The 17,758-nt window shown below is 40.8% G+C and overlaps 2 protein-coding genes across 2 annotated transcripts; one reads left to right on the forward strand and one right to left on the reverse strand.

Annotated features, from left to right (window-relative positions):
* Positions 1–128: 128 nt before the first annotated feature.
* Positions 129–9,836, forward strand: tmem62 (transmembrane protein 62). Its single transcript, XM_051396326.1, has 13 exons — positions 129–417; positions 868–979; positions 1,129–1,266; positions 1,789–1,834; positions 2,340–2,481; positions 2,820–2,944; positions 3,249–3,371; positions 3,940–4,095; positions 4,609–4,768; positions 5,050–5,248; positions 5,468–5,563; positions 6,185–6,303; positions 7,152–9,836. The coding sequence occupies exons 1-13, from the start codon at positions 217–219 to the stop codon at positions 7,470–7,472; spliced, it is 1,938 nt and encodes a 645-aa protein (XP_051252286.1). The 5' UTR covers positions 129–216; the 3' UTR covers positions 7,473–9,836.
* Positions 9,837–11,353: 1,517 nt separating this feature from the next.
* Positions 11,354–14,413, reverse strand: ptgr2 (prostaglandin reductase 2). The gene is made up of 8 exons (XM_051396327.1): positions 14,095–14,413; positions 13,871–13,989; positions 13,217–13,408; positions 12,917–13,087; positions 12,374–12,583; positions 11,912–12,121; positions 11,736–11,775; positions 11,354–11,637 (listed from the first exon to the last, which is right to left on the reverse strand). Exons 1-8 carry the CDS (start codon positions 14,129–14,131, stop codon positions 11,573–11,575), a joined length of 1,044 nt encoding a protein of 347 aa, XP_051252287.1. The 5' UTR covers positions 14,132–14,413; the 3' UTR covers positions 11,354–11,572.
* Positions 14,414–17,758: the final 3,345 nt, after the last annotated feature.

Raw genomic sequence — 17,758 nt, forward strand, 5'->3', positions numbered from 1 at the left:
CGGTCTGAGCGTGAGATCTTAGCCATGTAGCCAAATGGTTCACACTTCACATCTGTAGTTACATGTTAGTGTGATTCGTGCCCTTAGCTTAGTCTTCCACCAGCAGCTAGCTTTTTTTTTCTCCCTCTCTGTCCGGGACAAACGGCGGCAGCTAGCTTCCCTCCCCTCCTCCCTCCCCTCCTCCTCCCCTCCCCAATCTCTCGCCACTACAGGAGGATGCTGAAGCTGTTCGGTGCGCTGGTTATCCTCGGACTGGCCCTGGCGTGCATCACCTCCTGGGTGCTGGACAGCTATGACACGGCTTGGCACCCGAAGCGGAGCGTTCAGCGCCCGACTGCCGGTGATGGAGGTGGATCTACGGGGAGCTCTCCACCGTTCCCCGGCGGCGAGTTGAGCAATATATTCTGGTTTATACAGGTGGGCTTCATCCCTGTCTAACGCTAGCTTTGTGTAGTCCTTTGCAGCAGACTCATTTCAACCTGTTATCTCCGTGTTTTAATGCCACAATCTTTAGTTACATCTGACATGAATGGGGGTTATCTACCTTTTTGGCTTTTTGCAGTGTTGTTGTAGGAAGCCTAGCTTATGGTAGTTCACCTACTGAACTCTCTGTGAATGATTGACAGAAAGGGGTCACTGACCACAGAAGTGTGTCATTGTCAGGTCAAAAGGTGGTTCAGCAGCTCGGTAAGTTGTAGTCAGACTTTGAACCTTTTTTTTTTTTGTGCTTTACAGCTCTCTCTCTCTCTCACACACACACACACACACACCACACACACACAGAGAGAGAGAGAGAGAGACACAAAAGCCAGATCCAAGACTGTGTTTTAATGCATGTTTTTCTCCCTGTTTTATGCCTGTTTCAAGGTGTCTGACATTCACATTAGCCGATTTCACGACCCAAGACGCATTCCAGATTTTGAAAAGTTCTGCACCGACACAGTTGAAGTGATCCAACCAGCTCTAGTGCTCGCAACAGGTACAGTAACCCCCCCCCCACACACACACACACACACCTTATAACTAGTTTAAAAAGTCCTTGTATTGTAAGGAAGCCGGACTGGGTGTGGCCTCCTTCGTGTGGCTTCCTAAATGTATTTCTCAGGCGCATCCTCTTCCACTCCACAGGGGATCTGACAGATGCTAAAACAGAGAGCAAGGTGGGCTCCCTCCAGCACGAGGTGGAGTGGCAGGCCTACCACAACGTCCTGAAGAGGTCACGCGTGATGGAGCGCACCAGGTGGATAGACATCCGCGGAAATCACGGTGACTAAACTCACTGGTTACGGTTGAATTAGGCGTGGGAGTGTACAATTAGGACTTTCTGAGGAATCCATTAACTGTGGTGCATTTTAGTACAGGAAGTCACCCTAACCCTCCCTGTTTTTCTTCACTGCTGCTTCTCCCTCTGTTATTGGATCGTAAGCTATTAGATGTGAAACAAGATAGCCTTACTTTCCAGCTGTCCAAAAAAAAAAAAAAAAGAAAGAAGAAAGCTGGTTATTGGATTTAAAGTTAACGTCCATCCTGTCAAGTTTTATCTGTTATCTGGCGTGTATGTAACAGCAGATATTGTTCGATATCTCTCTGTGACACGAAAGGGGGAGAAATCTGATTCCTGGATTAAATATGTGTCGCTCCTCTGGGGAGTCTCTTCATCAAACATTTTGGTCCTTAGCAGTAAATCTTAAAAGCTGTCGTCTTCTCACTTCTTTTTTTTTTTTTTTTTTTTCACTTCTCCTTTTACGTTCTGCTTAATCTCACAGTTTTTTCGTTTTCTCCTAACAGATGCCTTCAATATTATGTCACTGGACAGCATCAACAACTATTACCGGTCAGTATGGAAAGGTCAATACTACAGAGCTTGTCCTGATTCACAGTCCTACTCCTGCATGTCTTTATATTAATGGTTGAAGTTGATCAGAGCACATAGTAACTTCACTGCCTCTGAAATATGAGCAGCTGCAGACCTACAATACTCCCGAGCTGCTGTCTGAGCCCCTCCGAGGACCAAAATAGAAGCAGAATCTACACATGATCAGACCGACTCTCTCTCTCTCTCTCTCTCGTATTCTGACACAAACGATGTTTTATGCGACATCGCTACCTCCGTTAATGCTGATTGATCTTTCATCTCCACGAATATCCCTTAATGTTGCGGTCATCCTCTGCGAGAGACAGAGTCTGCCTCCTGTACGAGCCTGATTTATTTATTTAAAATGCATTAAATTATCTCAGGACCCTATTAGGATTGGAACTGCTGGCTTCATCCCAGACCACATTATCTTGTTGCTCACGTTGACTCTTTTTTTTCCTATTCTCCTCCAATCCCTCTCTAGGAAGTACTCGGCTAATCAGAAAGTCGGCTCTTTCCACTACGTTCACAAAACTCCCTTTGGCAACTACTCTTTTGTCTGTGCGGATGCCACCCTGACTCCAGGACCCAAGAGGCCGTACAATTTCTTTGGTATTCTCAACCAGGTACGGCCGTCGCCCACCTTCCCTTGTCGGAACATAAACATTCGCTGAATTTGTGACTAACTTCAGAAAGCGGAGAAGCTTTACTTTTAAAGATTAGAGGAGATTTGATTTAGGATTGTGGCTATTACTAATTTATTAAAGACAAAAGCAAATAGAAGGTTGTACTGAATACAGTACTTTAAATGGTAAACAGTGCTGTAAACATGTTTCACAATCACTTTTTTCTGTCTTCATAGGAATAAATAATAATAATAATAATATATAAATAAAGCACTTACACACCGGAGATGATGAAATATAAGAGAACATAAATGTTTTTTTCCTCAATATATACACAGACTCAGATGGACTTGCTGGACACGTTCAGAGCTGAGAGTCTGAAAAGCAACCAGTCGATCTGGTTTGGCCACTACACAACATCGACCGTCGTCTCCCCTTCTCCGGGAGTTCGGGACATGATGAGGTTAGAAAATACTGCTGTAAGAAGCTAAACCAGTTTAGTTTTTTTTTTCTAAACTGGGTGTGTAAATGCATATTTGTCCTTCAAGTCATTGTGCAAACATTCAAGAGCCTGCAGTTTTTGACCTTCAGGCAAGATGTATATCACAAAGGCTGCTGGTTTTAAAGTCCTCCTGTTCAAATATATTAAAATCCAAGTCACGGTTGTGATGGTTACATGTGACGTGATAGATGCATTTTCAGGAATATTCTAAATGTTGTCAAGCAGTTGTTGGTATTTTTTTTTTTTTTACATTCTTGTGTCTTAGATCTGCAGTTGCCTATTTGTGTGGCCACCTGCACACACTGGGCGGCCTGATGCCCGTCCTCCACAGCCGACATCCCCAAGGCACCCTGGAGCTGGAGCTGGGCGACTGGATGGACAACCGCCGGTACGGAAAACAACAGGATCACAAAATATCTCCTCATTATTTGGTTTTTTATCCCACCGCAGAAATAAAGAATCACACAACCGTATCTGCAAGTCTTGAAAAAAGAAAAAAAAAGCAACTGGAAGGTATTAAAAGGTCTAAAAATGTTCTTTCCTGCCATAGCAACTAATGTCAGTTGTGTTTGCATCTGATTGCGGGCTGTCAGGAGACATCACACGCCTATAAACTACTAAAAGTGGGATTGTTTGGACAGCAGATTATGCACACAGGAGGCTGTTCAATCACTTGTTGTCGCTGCTGTTAGGAAGCTCATCAACTCATTATGGGCGAGGGTAACATAAATGAGTTAATCGTTATTTATCCGGATCCAGGTTGCATTAATTTAATTAATTATATCATTAGGAATCATTGTTTTATACTGTTTGGAAGTACTGAAATTCTGGGCCACATCATCCCGGTTATGGCCAGTATATAAATTGCATTCTGTGTGGTATTAAAAGGTCTTAAAAAGTCTTAAATTTCGCTTTGGTGAACTTTGCAGAAACCCCAGTTTCACATCTGTCTCCAGGTACAGGGTTCTGGCCTTTGACCACGACCTGCTGAGTTTCTCTGATCTGAGGTTTGAGCAGTGGCCTGCAGTGCTCATTACCAACCCCAAGGACGCGCAGTACCTTCATCCCGGAGTGGAGCCGCTGGGTAGAATACGGAGATCGACACACATCAGGTGTCTGTTCTGTGTGTGCTCACCGTTTGTTGAACCATAAACCCTCCACAACCTGCCCGTGTTGCATAATATAACCAGCTTGTAATGTTGTTTTTTTACGTCACTGTTAGGTAAGCTAGTGATCTCTGCCCAGGAGGTTTTGTTTTGTGTTTGATTGCTACTGTCTGTCTGAAAAATCTAGTTTTAGTGTAATTTGGTAGAAATGTAGGTCATAGCCCAAGTTAGTAGTTAGACAGATCTGGATCTACAGATCTTTTAAATGATTTGTTAACATGAGGAGCTATTTCTCATGAACTAGTGCACTTATTTAAATGGTAATAACAAGCATATATACCCTGTACATTTCTAACATTTCACGTATCAAATCTGAATACAGAATTTTTAAACATTTTCATTTTTCTTTTGGGAGAGATTCATCATAAATAGTGTTTCACTGGGCACCTCGTAATCACAATAATACTGCCTTCATGTCATTTTGAATATTAAAACATTAATTTTCTTGCTGCTCAACAGAATCTTGGCCTTCTCCGAGGCTCCAATCACAGCAGTGCATGTGAGTGTGGACGGGGAACCTCTGGGGAAAGGCCACTCTGCCGGAGGTCCTCTGTACGTGCTGCTGTGGGATCCGTCTCTCTACCTCACTGGACTGCACACCATCAGAGTTAAAGTGGAGGTCACTACATTCATTTATCTTCCACTTAAAGTGAAAAGTGTTCAGAGACTTTTAAATATTGCATAGGACTTGATTAAATTTATTAGGCTTGTTTGCTCGAATTGAATTATGATTCAGTAGGTTGCAGTTTAGGCACTGTGGCTTTGACACACCGCTTACTATTGATCACTGGTAGAGCTGGCAATCCCACTATTATGCAGACTTTCATGTGCTCTTTTTTTTATATTTGTAGACCTATTTGCGCCTCCTCTTATCTTTTCCTGTGTCTGTGTGTGAGTTAGGACGCGGCAGGCCGGTCGTCGGTGCGGGAGCAGCACTTTACTCTGGAGGACGACCTGACTCCCAGCTTTGGTTTCGTGCAGTCCTTCATCCTCCTCACAGATCACTACATCCTGGGCCGAGTGGCTTTCATATTTATGATGCTGCTGAATGTCGGCGTGCTGCTGGCCTTCAGGTTCCTGCGTGTTCCTCCCGGGAGAGGTGAGCTGTCACTGGCCGCCCCGCAAACCAATACATCATCATAACCTAATTTAAAATACAGGCAACTGAAGTGCAGTGTACTCTTTGCTCTGGTTGCGACACAAGAACAAGAATTTATCATGTTTGCTTTGCCACATAGGTGTCAGTAATTATTTAAATAACAATAATGATTCTGTTTTTTATCCATTCATACATTTTTGTTTGGTTTATCATCTACAGGATTGACCTCTCAAGCCTGTATGTCGCTCCATCTGGTCAGTACAATGGACACCTTCTACTACTCGCTGCTGCTGTTCAACCTGTGTACAGCGTTAGGTGGGTTAAAATAGTATTGCAATAGTAAATCTACACAGTATCTGTGAATTAAAGAAGTCATAATATGGCTCTTTGTGATTGTCAGTAAGTAACAGTCAAACATACATAGGCACCTATAAGATATCTCTGTAAACATGCTGGTTTACTTAACATTTCCTTTTTCATTGGTGTGAATACTGGAAGCTCTGCAAATTATTATTTTTATTTTTTTATGCGAGGTGTGGATTAACACAGAAATTAGTCATAAAGTGTTTTAAATTAAATTAAACTACAGGAAATTACTCTTGCTTGGTTTTGTTTCTATTATTATTTATCGTTTCCTGTTACCTGCATCTTTTGATAAGAGCTGACAAGAGAGATTGAAATAGCAGACTGAATTACAGAGAAATACCTTACCCTCACATACCTTACTGTAGTACTGTACATGTTTACTTACCCGTACGGCACAAACTTGGTAAAAAGGTTTCACACCATGTGCTTATTGGTATTATTCCACTTTTAAAGCCAGCAGTGCAGTGAAGCGTCAGTCTTCACACTGCAATTCCTTCAGAAATAGCCTTCTATAGTCTTACATCTGTTTCTGCATAAATAGCTCCCATGTTTCCGCCTGTCTTCCCTCAGGTCCATGGTTCATAGGAGAGCTGATAGACGGCCATAGTGGGGCCTGCTTCGCCTTTGGGGTGTTCATTGATGGGCACTTCCTGGAGGGCAGTCTCACTTACGTTGTTGGAGTCGTGCAAGTAAGAAAATGGATTTTATTCAATGTGTCTAAATCTCAGCAGTGTCTGTACCATGAGCAAGACCTTCTGCAAATATGCTTTGTGTGTGTAATAGTTGTGTATATAGGTTATAACTTCACATGTTTCACACACTTAAAGCAACTAAAATCAATGCTTTTTATTAGCAAAAGGTCACATGACTATCGCCCTCTGTTCTACAGAGCTTTCAGCTTAACGGTTCTGGTTTGCTCTCATAGTGTTTTCAGCCACAGCAGGCAGCTGTTTTCATCACAAAAGCCCTAAAAACCAACTGTACACTACCTGCCCAGCACCAAACCATAGACAGACACAGTTAGTGACTGATTGGTGAACACAGTGGTGCATTTAGCAGCTAAAGAGTCAGATATTTCCCTCAGGAGTCGGTAGAGACCATCATCAGGTGGCCAGAAAGACAACACCAAACACCCAAAGACTGTTAATCTTGCAGCTTTACCCCCATTTTGGCATATACATCATACTTTTTAATTCTAATTTTTAACTTAATATGTTCCACAGACCTACTAGTGTCTTTTTGCAATTTCACAACATCTATATCTTTCACACCAAGAGGTCCCAAATATATATATATATACAATATTCTAAAATACTGAATACTTTTAACTCAAAATCTAATTAAACTGTCCCACATGCAAAAATCTCAGTGTGTGTGCACTGCTCACAAGTCATGCCTTCATTTTAAGATCACAAGCCAGACAGATTGTGAACCGCAGCCTTACACCGACCCGCTCGTCTTATCTTATTATCATAATTATCCTCATCTTATTTTAAGGACTAATCACATTAAACCGGACTAATTTCCTCTCCGCCAGATCCTGTTCTTCAACATGCCCCTCACCTCTTATCTGTGCTGGAGCCTCCACCACCGTTGCCGTGGCAACACCTTCCAATCCCACTTCCTGCGGCCGGGCTGCCGCTGGCGGACTCTGGCGGTTCACCTCTTCATGCTGCTGCTGCTCACTTGGCAGGCCCACTCCTGCTACTTTCTCCTGGAGACCTACGGCCTCATAGCCTTCTTCCTGTCCCCTGTCCGCACATGGGCGTTCGGGCTCAGTCTGCTATTGGTCTACCGCGCCTGGACTGGCCCCGCCCCTCTCCTCCGCGACAACAGCAAGAGCGTCTCTCCCTCTTGACAGTAATTGCACTGCACCGCCACGATTCCTCCCCCCGCCCGAGCCTGACTCACAGATATATTTTGCTGTTTCTATCCACGCTGGAAGCCTCAATTTATTTCCCGACACAGCAGCCCCCTTCCTTCCTTTCTCTCTCCCCTCCTTCCAAACGCCACTTCACAGTACATCACTCACTATCCTGTTTATAGATAGTATTGTTTACTTAATATGCATGTTATTGTAAAGTACCGGTGAGCACATTTCTTGCCATATTCATAGCAATCTGTACAGTGTAAAAAAAAAAAAACACACCTTGGATACATTGAGGGTAAAATCGCCTATTTAAACTATGTGAGGACTAGTCCAATGTGTGCCGCAGTTTGACAGTATTAGAGCTGTATTCTGCTTTGGTTTAAGCTGACTCATTTACTTGAGCTTTAGCACTTTTTGGAAGTGTTGCCTTGGCCAAATGCCACTTCACCACTGCCAAAGATGAATAAGAAAAGATTTCACCTTTTATTCTTCCCTCCTGAAAATGATTTTCATTCACTAATGAAGGCTCGATGTGCCAAAACCGATCATGTTTACCTTCTGACACACTAATCATGTGGATAAGAAAGGTGTACGCATCACTTTGTATACTGTAAGCTTTCCCTTAACTTCCCCTCGTAGTTACAGTAACTTTGGTGAAGACGACACAGGTACTGGCAACCTAGACGATCACTAGTTTTTTTGAGTTTGTTCTACATATTTACAGTGAATCAAAGGAAGGAAATGACAAATCAATCCAATACTGTAGTTGAGCCGTGTACAAGTAGTTAATGATTGAAAGTGTTTTTAAATAAAAGTGATTACATTGCACAAAACTGCCACTATAAAACGCCTCGGTATTCGCATCGAACAGTCATGTCAAAAAAAATGCACCAAAACACAAAAAAAAAAGAAGTCGGCCCGACTCTATGTGCTCCTTCAAATGTGACTACAGGAAGCAGCTGTTTGTTTCTCAGGAATGTGAGCACTCGAACAATAGGCTGGTCCCAGTAGAAATTCAGGACAATGTTTTTATACTCCACAAGTAGCTCAGTGAACTAAAAAAAAAACAACATGTCAAACAGTCGAGATGCGTGGCGGCTAATAAAAAACAAACTAAACAAAATGAATGTGTTTATAGATGTGGTGAAATGAGATTAAGCAGTACTATGCTGTTTTTTTATTATTTATTTATTCCTTTCCTGATTGTATTGAGTGATTTTTTTCCTTTAATGTTGTGTATCTGCACTGCAAACGGGCATTCTTCACCTCCCTCGTCGAGCACGAGAAAGGAGAAAATGTCCTGCGTTACTTTGACCGCTTTTTGTGTGTGAAAAACACGTTTGTTGTGTCGCCCAGAATGTTAATTCCCTTTTTTATTGTGAAGGTGGGAGAGCAGTTAACTGTGTCTGTTTGCACTCTAGCTCAATCCTTTCCAGTCAGTCGTAGCAGGTGCTGGGTTCCACAAGAACAAACCGGTCTAAAAAAGAGGAGACAAATAGGATGAAGACCACATTTATCAAGTCTTTTAATAGAAGCAATGTTCCAATAGAGTTTTTTTTTTTTTTTTTTAAATCATACACCAGCGTGAGTGGAGAATAATTGCTCAGTGCTGTGATAAGGCACGCAGTTTAATATTAGAACAGCTGCTAGACACTGGGAAAATTCAATTATGTGCACTCTTGCCGGCAATGGTTTAATAACTTTCCCACTCTGCATATAGAAGTCTTTTTCATCATCGTATGAGAGCATTACCAAGTGTAGAATTCCAGCATATAGATAGATAGATAGATAGATAGATAGATAGATAGATAGATAGATAGATAGATAGATATTTCAAACGGGGGGTTCTTCCATGACGATCAATACCTCTCACAAGCTATGTAATCTGTCCACAAGGAGGCAGTATTTGATGATTTGGAGGGTAATGAGACTGCATTTCACTTCCACCTCCAAATTATGCATGGGACAGTTTTTTTTTTTTTTTTTGTTTTTTTTGGTGGCAGAAAAGCACCAAAACTTCATCTCTATTGATGCTCACTGATTATGTTTAACTATGAATCTGGTTGTGATTGTTCTGTACTGTACACTGATTTGACTGTTCACAAGAAAAAAGAAACTGACTCCACCACCGAGGAATATACTGTAAGTGATGTACTGGTGTTCAGTTCACTTATTCTGCATTCCCCCCCCCCAACTCCTCCTACGTTGAAACACGAGTATATGAATGAACAGATGACGATTTTACACCTGCCACATATTTTTCTTGTGACAACTGAAATTAGAGCCAACCACAATTTTATTTTATTAATGGTTTATAGTGCTGTGGAATAAAATGTTCATTACGGTAAATTACATACTTTGTTTGTCTTCGCGTCTTTGAAACGAGAATATGGAGCCTGACAGTAAAAAACCATCATCAGATGACTCAAAATGCTTATTTCTCTCTCATTTTATTCTCCTTAGTTTTCCTACACAGTTGGTCTAGGCACACATTATTTATCTACTTCCTTTTAAACTACATTTCCCATTTCCCTTATGTGTATATGAAAGAAGGGGAAGGTATCTTAACTGAAAACACTAGTGGAAAATACAGTATACACCAGCCCTCTTCAGCTATAGCTCTTCTTAACACCCATTCAGTGCATGTAATATTCATCATCCATATGTTACATACTGCCGTAGCATCACCCTTGTTATCTTTGTCATTAAAGCACATTAACTGTAAAGCTGATGCTAACAGAATTGGCTAGGTAATGCTACTTTAAAGTCTTTAATTTCTTGAGAAAGAAGATCTCGAATCACATCTGCACAATGTGATTGATGCTGTGCATGTTAGTAGCTTAACTGGTAGAAAACAGTGGGCACTAGTTTCTTCAGCTAGCTACAGCTAACTTTCTTCATTAAAACTAATGTTAATACATCGCTGTTTGTACTCTTGTGTTTATATTTACTGCATAACAATACCGGCACAGCAACAACTGATTAACTGTACTATTAACTCACAGTGAATGCAGTAACTGTGGGAGGTTTGTGTAAAATTAGTGGTTTTGTTTTCTTATTGTTAACAATCATATGTAGTTCAGTGTTTTCTCTCCTCCTCCTCCTCCTCCTCCTCCTCCTCCTCATTCTCGGCTGTTGTTCTTTCAGCTCTTTTCAAATACAGGACGAGGCTGTTTAACAGACTGAAGGCTCAGTGAATATCTACAGTTCACATCCTAAATAATAATCAAAATGTTATAAAACATTTTTTTATATAAAATAACTATTTTATTTAGTTTTCTTTACAGGAATGAACAAAATGTTGAGTTAAAACAAATTTAGCTAGCAAATGGTAGTTAAAAAATCTTTAATTTAACATCAAAAGATACATTAAAAGGTTTATCTCCATTGTGTTCTCTGGTGAAGACAAGAGCCAAGTAAATAAAGAGGATAATAATGTTATAAATATAGAAACTCTGAACTTCCAAGTAGTGTTAGTAATCTAACTTGTGTTATTGATAACTTCCATATAATATATATATAACTTGCCACCATTATTTTACTGTTACAAGCATTCTGGTTGTACAGGCTGGCGTAGTTTTATGAAGAATGTTAACTCTTCAGCGAGGTAGTTAGCTGAGAAGGCAGGTTTTTTTCCTGTGTTCAGCTAACACACAGTTTTACCTACATTAAAAAGCTTAATATTACTTAATAACTTTTTTTTAGACTTATTTGATAACTTTTTACTGCCTTTTGTCAGTTCAATGTCTGCTAATGTCTTGTAATGGTACAACTATAATATGTTTAAAACCAACTATTCTTCTGTATCTGCTGCACCAATTTCCAAAAGTCTAAATCAAATATTAAACATTTATGTAACTTCCAAAGCATTCTTTACATTTCATTTTATTTTTCTTGAGAACAAAAAACACAAAAAAGTTTTCATCTATGGTTCATAATTGCAAACACTGGGCTTCAGATAATCAGGGCAATGTCGTTCTAGAGTTCATTAAGTTAGTGTTAACGGCAGTAATGGAGAGGCAACAGAAGGTTAATTTCCCAAGGCGTCTGGTGAGAGCAGTCTCTGCTGGCAGCTACGGTGATTTTCTTCACTCTGATATCTTTATAATTTGCTTGCCAATGTTTCCCCCTTTCATCATAGAGCAAAACGCATCTGCAACAAAATGAAAGAATGATTCAACTTCTGCCAAGTTAATCAAAAAGAAAGAGTATAAAGAAGAAAGAAAAATGCTCAAATTCAAACCCACGTACCTCCCATACTCCCGATGCCATTCACCACAGTTTCCAGCACCTACAGAGCGAAAGCAAAATTCCAACTAAATGAAACAAAGAGGAGGAAAGAAGCATGCATTCTGCAAACGAACAAAGACACCCACATGGTCAACCACACATCATCATCATCATCATCATCATCATTTCCTCCTTACCTTGATTTGGCCTGATTTAACCCACTGACTGAGCTCGCAGAGGGCCGCGTCTGCTTTGTTCATGTAGTTGAGCACCGTAAATCTCTCCCGGGTGATGTTCTTACTCCGCAGGGTGTCCTGTGTCTCATCGCTCAAGGGTGGAGGGTACGGCACATCCTTGTTGTACTGCGAGATCTGCCCACACAGGATCACATGGCCACCATTGTTCATCTGGAGGTTAGAGGAGGGTTGGAGGTCGATGTAAGGCACAGAAAACTTTAAGATTAAGAGGAGGCCCTTCAGAATCCACATCCACCACTTCTAATTTTGCAAATGCTGGCGGCACAATTAGGGAAAGAGAAGCCAACAAACACCTCAGAATTCACACATTTTCCCTGCCAAATACACAAGAAATGTAAAAAAGCTCAAGTAAAACATCCACTAGATTACGCTCTGCACACACAGACTCGACTCAAGCAGTACCTGTGCGATTACAGTGTCACTGATGGTACCTCCCACGTTGTCAAAGTAAACATCTACCCCACCAGGGCAGCACTCCTTCAGCCTAGCAGGGACGTCTTCTTGGCGGTAGTTTATGGCTGCAGAAAAGCCCAGGTCTTCCACTAAAGCTCTGCACTTCTCATCAGAACCACAAATCCCAACTACTCTCACACAACCATCCAGCCTGCCGATCTGGAAAAATAAAAAAGCAGGGTCAAAAATGATCTAATCAGGATGTCACTTCCTTTTCTTTGCAATCCGCTCTGTTTATGTTTGCATCTGTGGTTAGCTAGATTAGATCTTCTGAGCGTGGTTAAAAGTAAAATGAGAGTAGGCGTTTAGATTTTAAAAATGTTTTGTGTGTGCATTTTGCCAGTACCTCAGATAGCTACAGCTGTATAAATATATATATATATAATATAATATATATATATATATATATATATATATTTATTTATATACATAATATATATTTATATATATAAAAGACAACATGTTTTTTGAACCAAAATGTGCTGTATTTACCTGTCCGGCTATGGAGCCACAGGCCCCAGCCGCTCCACTCACCACCATGGTCTGATTGGCCCCCTTGGTCACGTTGCCCTTCTCCCTTATGCCCAACAGTGCAGTGAGGCCTGTTATGCCAATTGCACCCAAAAAGTAAGACAAGTGCCCATCAACCAACTGCGGATCGACCTGCAATAGACAGAAGGTAATATTAGTATTAATAGCAGTACGTGTAGGGCTCTTTTAGTCCATGCGTGCTTTTTAAATCATCATGATGGACTATATCCCGGTGTTGACACACAAGGCAATATGCTGCACCTTCTGTAAGACACTTCCTTTCATAACAGCAAAGGTCTGCCAAGGCCAGTTGAATGAAGTGACCACGTCTCCCTCAGTGCAGGCACTACAGCGGCTGGACTGCACCACACCGACACCTCCGCCATCCACACACTCAGACAGCTGCCATGGAGTCAGGTACTCAGCACCTGTGTCTTCATTCATTCTGCATCGCTGTAACAGCAAAGACAGCAAGATTTATGGGAGTTATGGAGATGGGGAAGCTTTGACACTGGCTGCATTAACCTTTCTATAGATGACACAGATGGACTAGTTTCACTGATCTAAAACTTTGATACATTATTATTATTATTGGGGCTGCACGATATGATAAAAAAAATATACAACATTGCGATTATTTTGACAGATATTGCGATATGATTCTCGATTAGTGGAAATTATCCTTTTTGCATCACAGATTTCCAGTTAAAAAACTACTAAAATCATGATATATAACCTGTTTTTATTAGGTCTGTACAAAACAAACTTCGTCATAATGCTCATTTTACCTTCAAATTGCATCTTCTTTAGATAATATTCAATAAATTGTGCAGCCCTGATTGTTGTGAGCTTGCACCATTTGTGTATCTCCTAATGCATACGCAGATACAATAACGTGAGTGGCTGTACAACTACCATGTAAGGGTCGACTGAGAGGTAAAGCGTCCGAACAAGGACCTCCCCATCTTTCAGGTCAGGTGCTAAAGTCGCCTCCTCCAGACGGAAATTCTCAGGAACTGGCGCCCCGTTTGTACCTTAATGTAAATAAGTGGTTTGAAATACACATCAGCCACACGGGTGCAGTAATGCTGCAGCATAGGACATCATAAAATAGGACATTCTTCTGTTAGTTTTCCTACCTGGTCGTGAGTTGAGAACGACTTTCTGCACCTGCATCTCTGAAAAAGTTACGTTAGCCTCTTAACTTTACGCTACTTGGTACCTGACGTGATAACCAGACCTGGCAACAAACGGCCCCAAGGTCACATACAGAGTTAAATGGTGTGCGGATTTTAATACTAATAAATAGCAACTGGAGAAGACTATTAATTATAAAAACTATTCAATATGTTTACATTGTCGAACAGGTTCCTTCTAGTTTAGTCTGTAAGCTAGCAGAAAGTCAACAGACGCCACTCATTCAGCGCTAACCGAGCGAGAGGCTTCCCTGTCACTAACTTCCGCCTTCGTTTAAATCCCGTTAGGCAGTTGGGCCGATCTTTTTTTTTTATTTATTTTTTTTTAGCTGGTAATCGATAAGCATCCCGTGTTTGATTCCGTATCTATTTTTAAAACAGTGACCACTTCGTGTGACGCCCACTGTCGACATGTTTTTAAAATTATTTTGTTTTTTTATTATGTTTAAAAGGCAGCCTTTTTTTTTTATTATTATTTTATATTATTATTTTGCGCATGCTCAATATGTATCTGTTTCGTGTTCCCTGAAGTTAGCTAATGACATTCTTAATCATCTGAACGCTAACGTGAGGTACACGACATTATCCCCCCCTCCCTCCCCTCCGCTGTTCCGGTGTAGAAGAGGGGTACTATCTTGTCGGACATAAGTCGTCTTCTCCAAGGTGCAGTTGAGCCGTTAAGGCAGCCACGGCAAATCAGAAACGGTACGCGCCCTTATTATTACAGGTCATCGATACTGCAGCTATCGGACACACTCGGCCAGTGACTTTAACTACACTGACAGTCTACGTTGCCAATGCAGTCGGTCGCTTCGCATCAAAGCTTATAAAACTGCCGGGGGGGGGGGGGGGTCGGTTCCCACGGAGACATTGCAGAGAGAGTCGACTAGCTAGCTAAAAGTGTTTTCAAAGTGGAACTGGGAAGTGACGCCTTGTGGAGGAATTTATATAAAAAATAAATAAATAAATAAATAAAAAAGTTTCGATAGTGAGTCGCTGCAGTTACACTTAGCATACCGTTACCTTTATCTGCACAGCAAAAGCTACTGGTGGCTACAGGGAAATGAAGACTTTACTGTATGTGTGAGCCGTGGAGGGACAGTTCAATGTAAGTACAGCGTTAGCTTGTGCATGTCAACCCTGTGCTGGGTGTGTTGTGTGTGGTACGCTCTTATTAGCCACATATTAATGTGTTTTTGTTTATGTGTTTATATATATATATGTATATATAGGAGCTGTGGTGAATATAGGTAGCTTCACCCAACCCTGCACTTACCCTCAGTCTCTCTGTATGAATGCAGATACATTCAAAGGGAGCTTTATTGGTATGGGAAACATGGGTTTATATTACCAAAGCAAGTGTTAAATACATGCATATACAGGTTAGTAAGGGCATAATGATATTAATAACTTAGAATAAAGTAGAAAACTGATTTAAAGTAGACCAAAACACAAATAAGTGACTTTTTTTTCATGTAAGTGTGTATTTGTGTATATAGGTCACTCATTGTCCCTCAGGTTGTGGCATGTTAATACACATTGGGCAGCAAGATATGCCCTGTCTCCTTCTCTTTCTGGTTATTTTTTTTATTTTTGCATGGTGATTTAGAGCATTGAAATCTGTTTTGATTTTAATTTGTTAAAATAAATGTTACTTATACTATCAAATGCATTGCAGGAGGAAGTGTGTCCCACCTGTCGAAGAGTGAGCACAGCACACATATTCTGTTTTCTTTCGGTTGCCATGATTTCTCTTTCTATTTCTCTCTCTCTCTCTCACACACACACACACACACACACACACACACAGAATCTCAGAAAGTCCCGGAGGAAACACACCCAGTGTGTCATATTACACCTGTAGCTAGTGATCAACATGATCAGCAGATTATAAAGTGATATGTTAAGTTTGATAAAGTCAGTATTAGTTTACTGCTTGTCAATAGTGGCAGTGAGCTGAAAATTGGCATATCTAAAACAACTTGTGTTGTGCACGTGATTTTGTAGGGGGATTTTTTTTTGTCATGTGTGGGGGAAAATGCAGGATATTGGTGTCTAGGTCTGCATGCAACTTTTGATTCTTTTCTTTATCAATTAATCCTGTAAAATCAGAAATGAGAAATGTAAGAAAAGAGCCCCAAAGACATCCTCTTTATTGTGAAATAAAAACAGAGAAAAGTACAAAATCTTTACTTTAAAGGCGCTGCAACCATCAAGTATTTGGCATTTTAGCTTGAAAAAGTCTAATCTGATTCCCTTTTTTTCATTCAGTCGACTAAACCATTAATCAACTAATATATCAGCTTAAAACAAAACCACATCGGTGCCGCTGAGAGAAAAAAGGTTGTTTGGCACAAACACTCACACTGAGTGGTGACACCACAATTCCCAGCGCAGTCACAGTGTCATCGGAGGCAGGCATGTCAGTCTGACTCGATTACTTGTCAGCTGCATCTGTGAATGTTTTCAGGCTTTGCACGTTATTTTAAGGGCCAAAGACCAGGGAGAGGGAGAGGGAGAGAGACTACCGCCCTGCAGAGTCTGGCTCTCACATGCCTAGTCATGTCCAATGCCATGATATTAAAACTCCAACATCATATAGGAGTAGGCAGACTGTTTGACTTCCCTTCCCTTTTCACAGTGGACATTTTGACTTGTTATAGCTGGAAAAGCACAACACAGATGCAAGTGGCTGGTAGATTTGCTTCACTCACCAGCCCTTAAGAAACAATAGTAACGAGTGGCTGGTATAATTTTAACATTTACTACCCATTCGAACTTTACATCCTGATGGCTCGGTGCTATTAAAGTGTCAGTAAGACACCATGTTCAATACCGGTTCCTGTGCTGTCTAGTGATGAACCAGCCTGTTCAGTAGTTCTCCATTTATGTTCTTCTGTTGAACTACATAATACATTGACTTACACTGAATCAGCTGGTTGACTAATCAGTCAGCAGTTTGTTTCAGGACTTCCTTATACATTTGCCTCATGCCGATCAGGGTCACTTGTTTTTTTATCTGAGCTATCGTTTTTATTTGTTTGACATTACATCACCGTGTAGGCCACAGATCGCCTTGCATCATTTGGGCCTGGTTAAGTATTCACTAGTTATTATTTCTTCCACATGTGAAACTCACATGAACACAGTTGGAGACTGGTACCGAACAGCTGATACTGATTTAAATGGTGTGTAGCTCTACTGGCCTTAGTGGCAGAGCTCACAACAAAGTCTAGCTAAACTATCCTTCTCATCTAGAAACTGGAACTTTCATGGCAGATTAATTCACTTGACAGTATAGGAAAAGCACACATTGTATTGTTCTGGCATCTTTCACAATAAAAGCTTGCTGGACCTTGACCACCTGAAAGTAATATAAATAAAGTATTAATATTATTAATTACACCTGAGATACCAAAACATATATGCTATCATATGTGGGGACGTTTGAAGACGCCACCATGGGCTCTGTGTTTCACATTTTTCACTCTTTTTCTGACATTTCACAAACTAACAAATACATTTATAAAATAAGCATTATAAGATTATTGATTATGGATAATGAAAGTGACTGTTTCTCATAGCACCAATTCACATAATCTACAAA

This window comes from Dicentrarchus labrax, unplaced genomic scaffold, assembly GCF_905237075.1.
Source record: "Dicentrarchus labrax unplaced genomic scaffold, dlabrax2021, whole genome shotgun sequence".
Lineage (NCBI taxonomy): Eukaryota > Metazoa > Chordata > Actinopteri > Moronidae > Dicentrarchus > Dicentrarchus labrax.

Bases quoted from the DNA above. Each gene is read 5' to 3' on its own strand.
- tmem62 (XM_051396326.1), top strand. From the start codon at position 217: ATGCTGAAGCTGTTCGGTGCGCTGGTTATCCTCGGACTGGCCCTGGCG. The intron at 3,372-3,939 runs GTACGGAAAACA...ATCTGTCTCCAG, and splicing joins GACTGGATGGACAACCGCCG to GTACAGGGTTCTGGCCTTTG. The intron at 5,564-6,184 runs GTGGGTTAAAAT...GTCTTCCCTCAG, and splicing joins CAACCTGTGTACAGCGTTAG to GTCCATGGTTCATAGGAGAG.
- ptgr2 (XM_051396327.1), bottom strand. From the start codon at position 14,131: ATGCAGGTGCAGAAAGTCGTTCTCAACTCACGACCAG. The intron at 11,776-11,911 runs GTAAGGAGGAAA...TTCGCTCTGTAG, and splicing joins TTAAATCAGGCCAAATCAAG to GTGCTGGAAACTGTGGTGAA. The intron at 11,638-11,735 runs GTACGTGGGTTT...ATTTTGTTGCAG, and splicing joins TGGCATCGGGAGTATGGGAG to ATGCGTTTTGCTCTATGATG.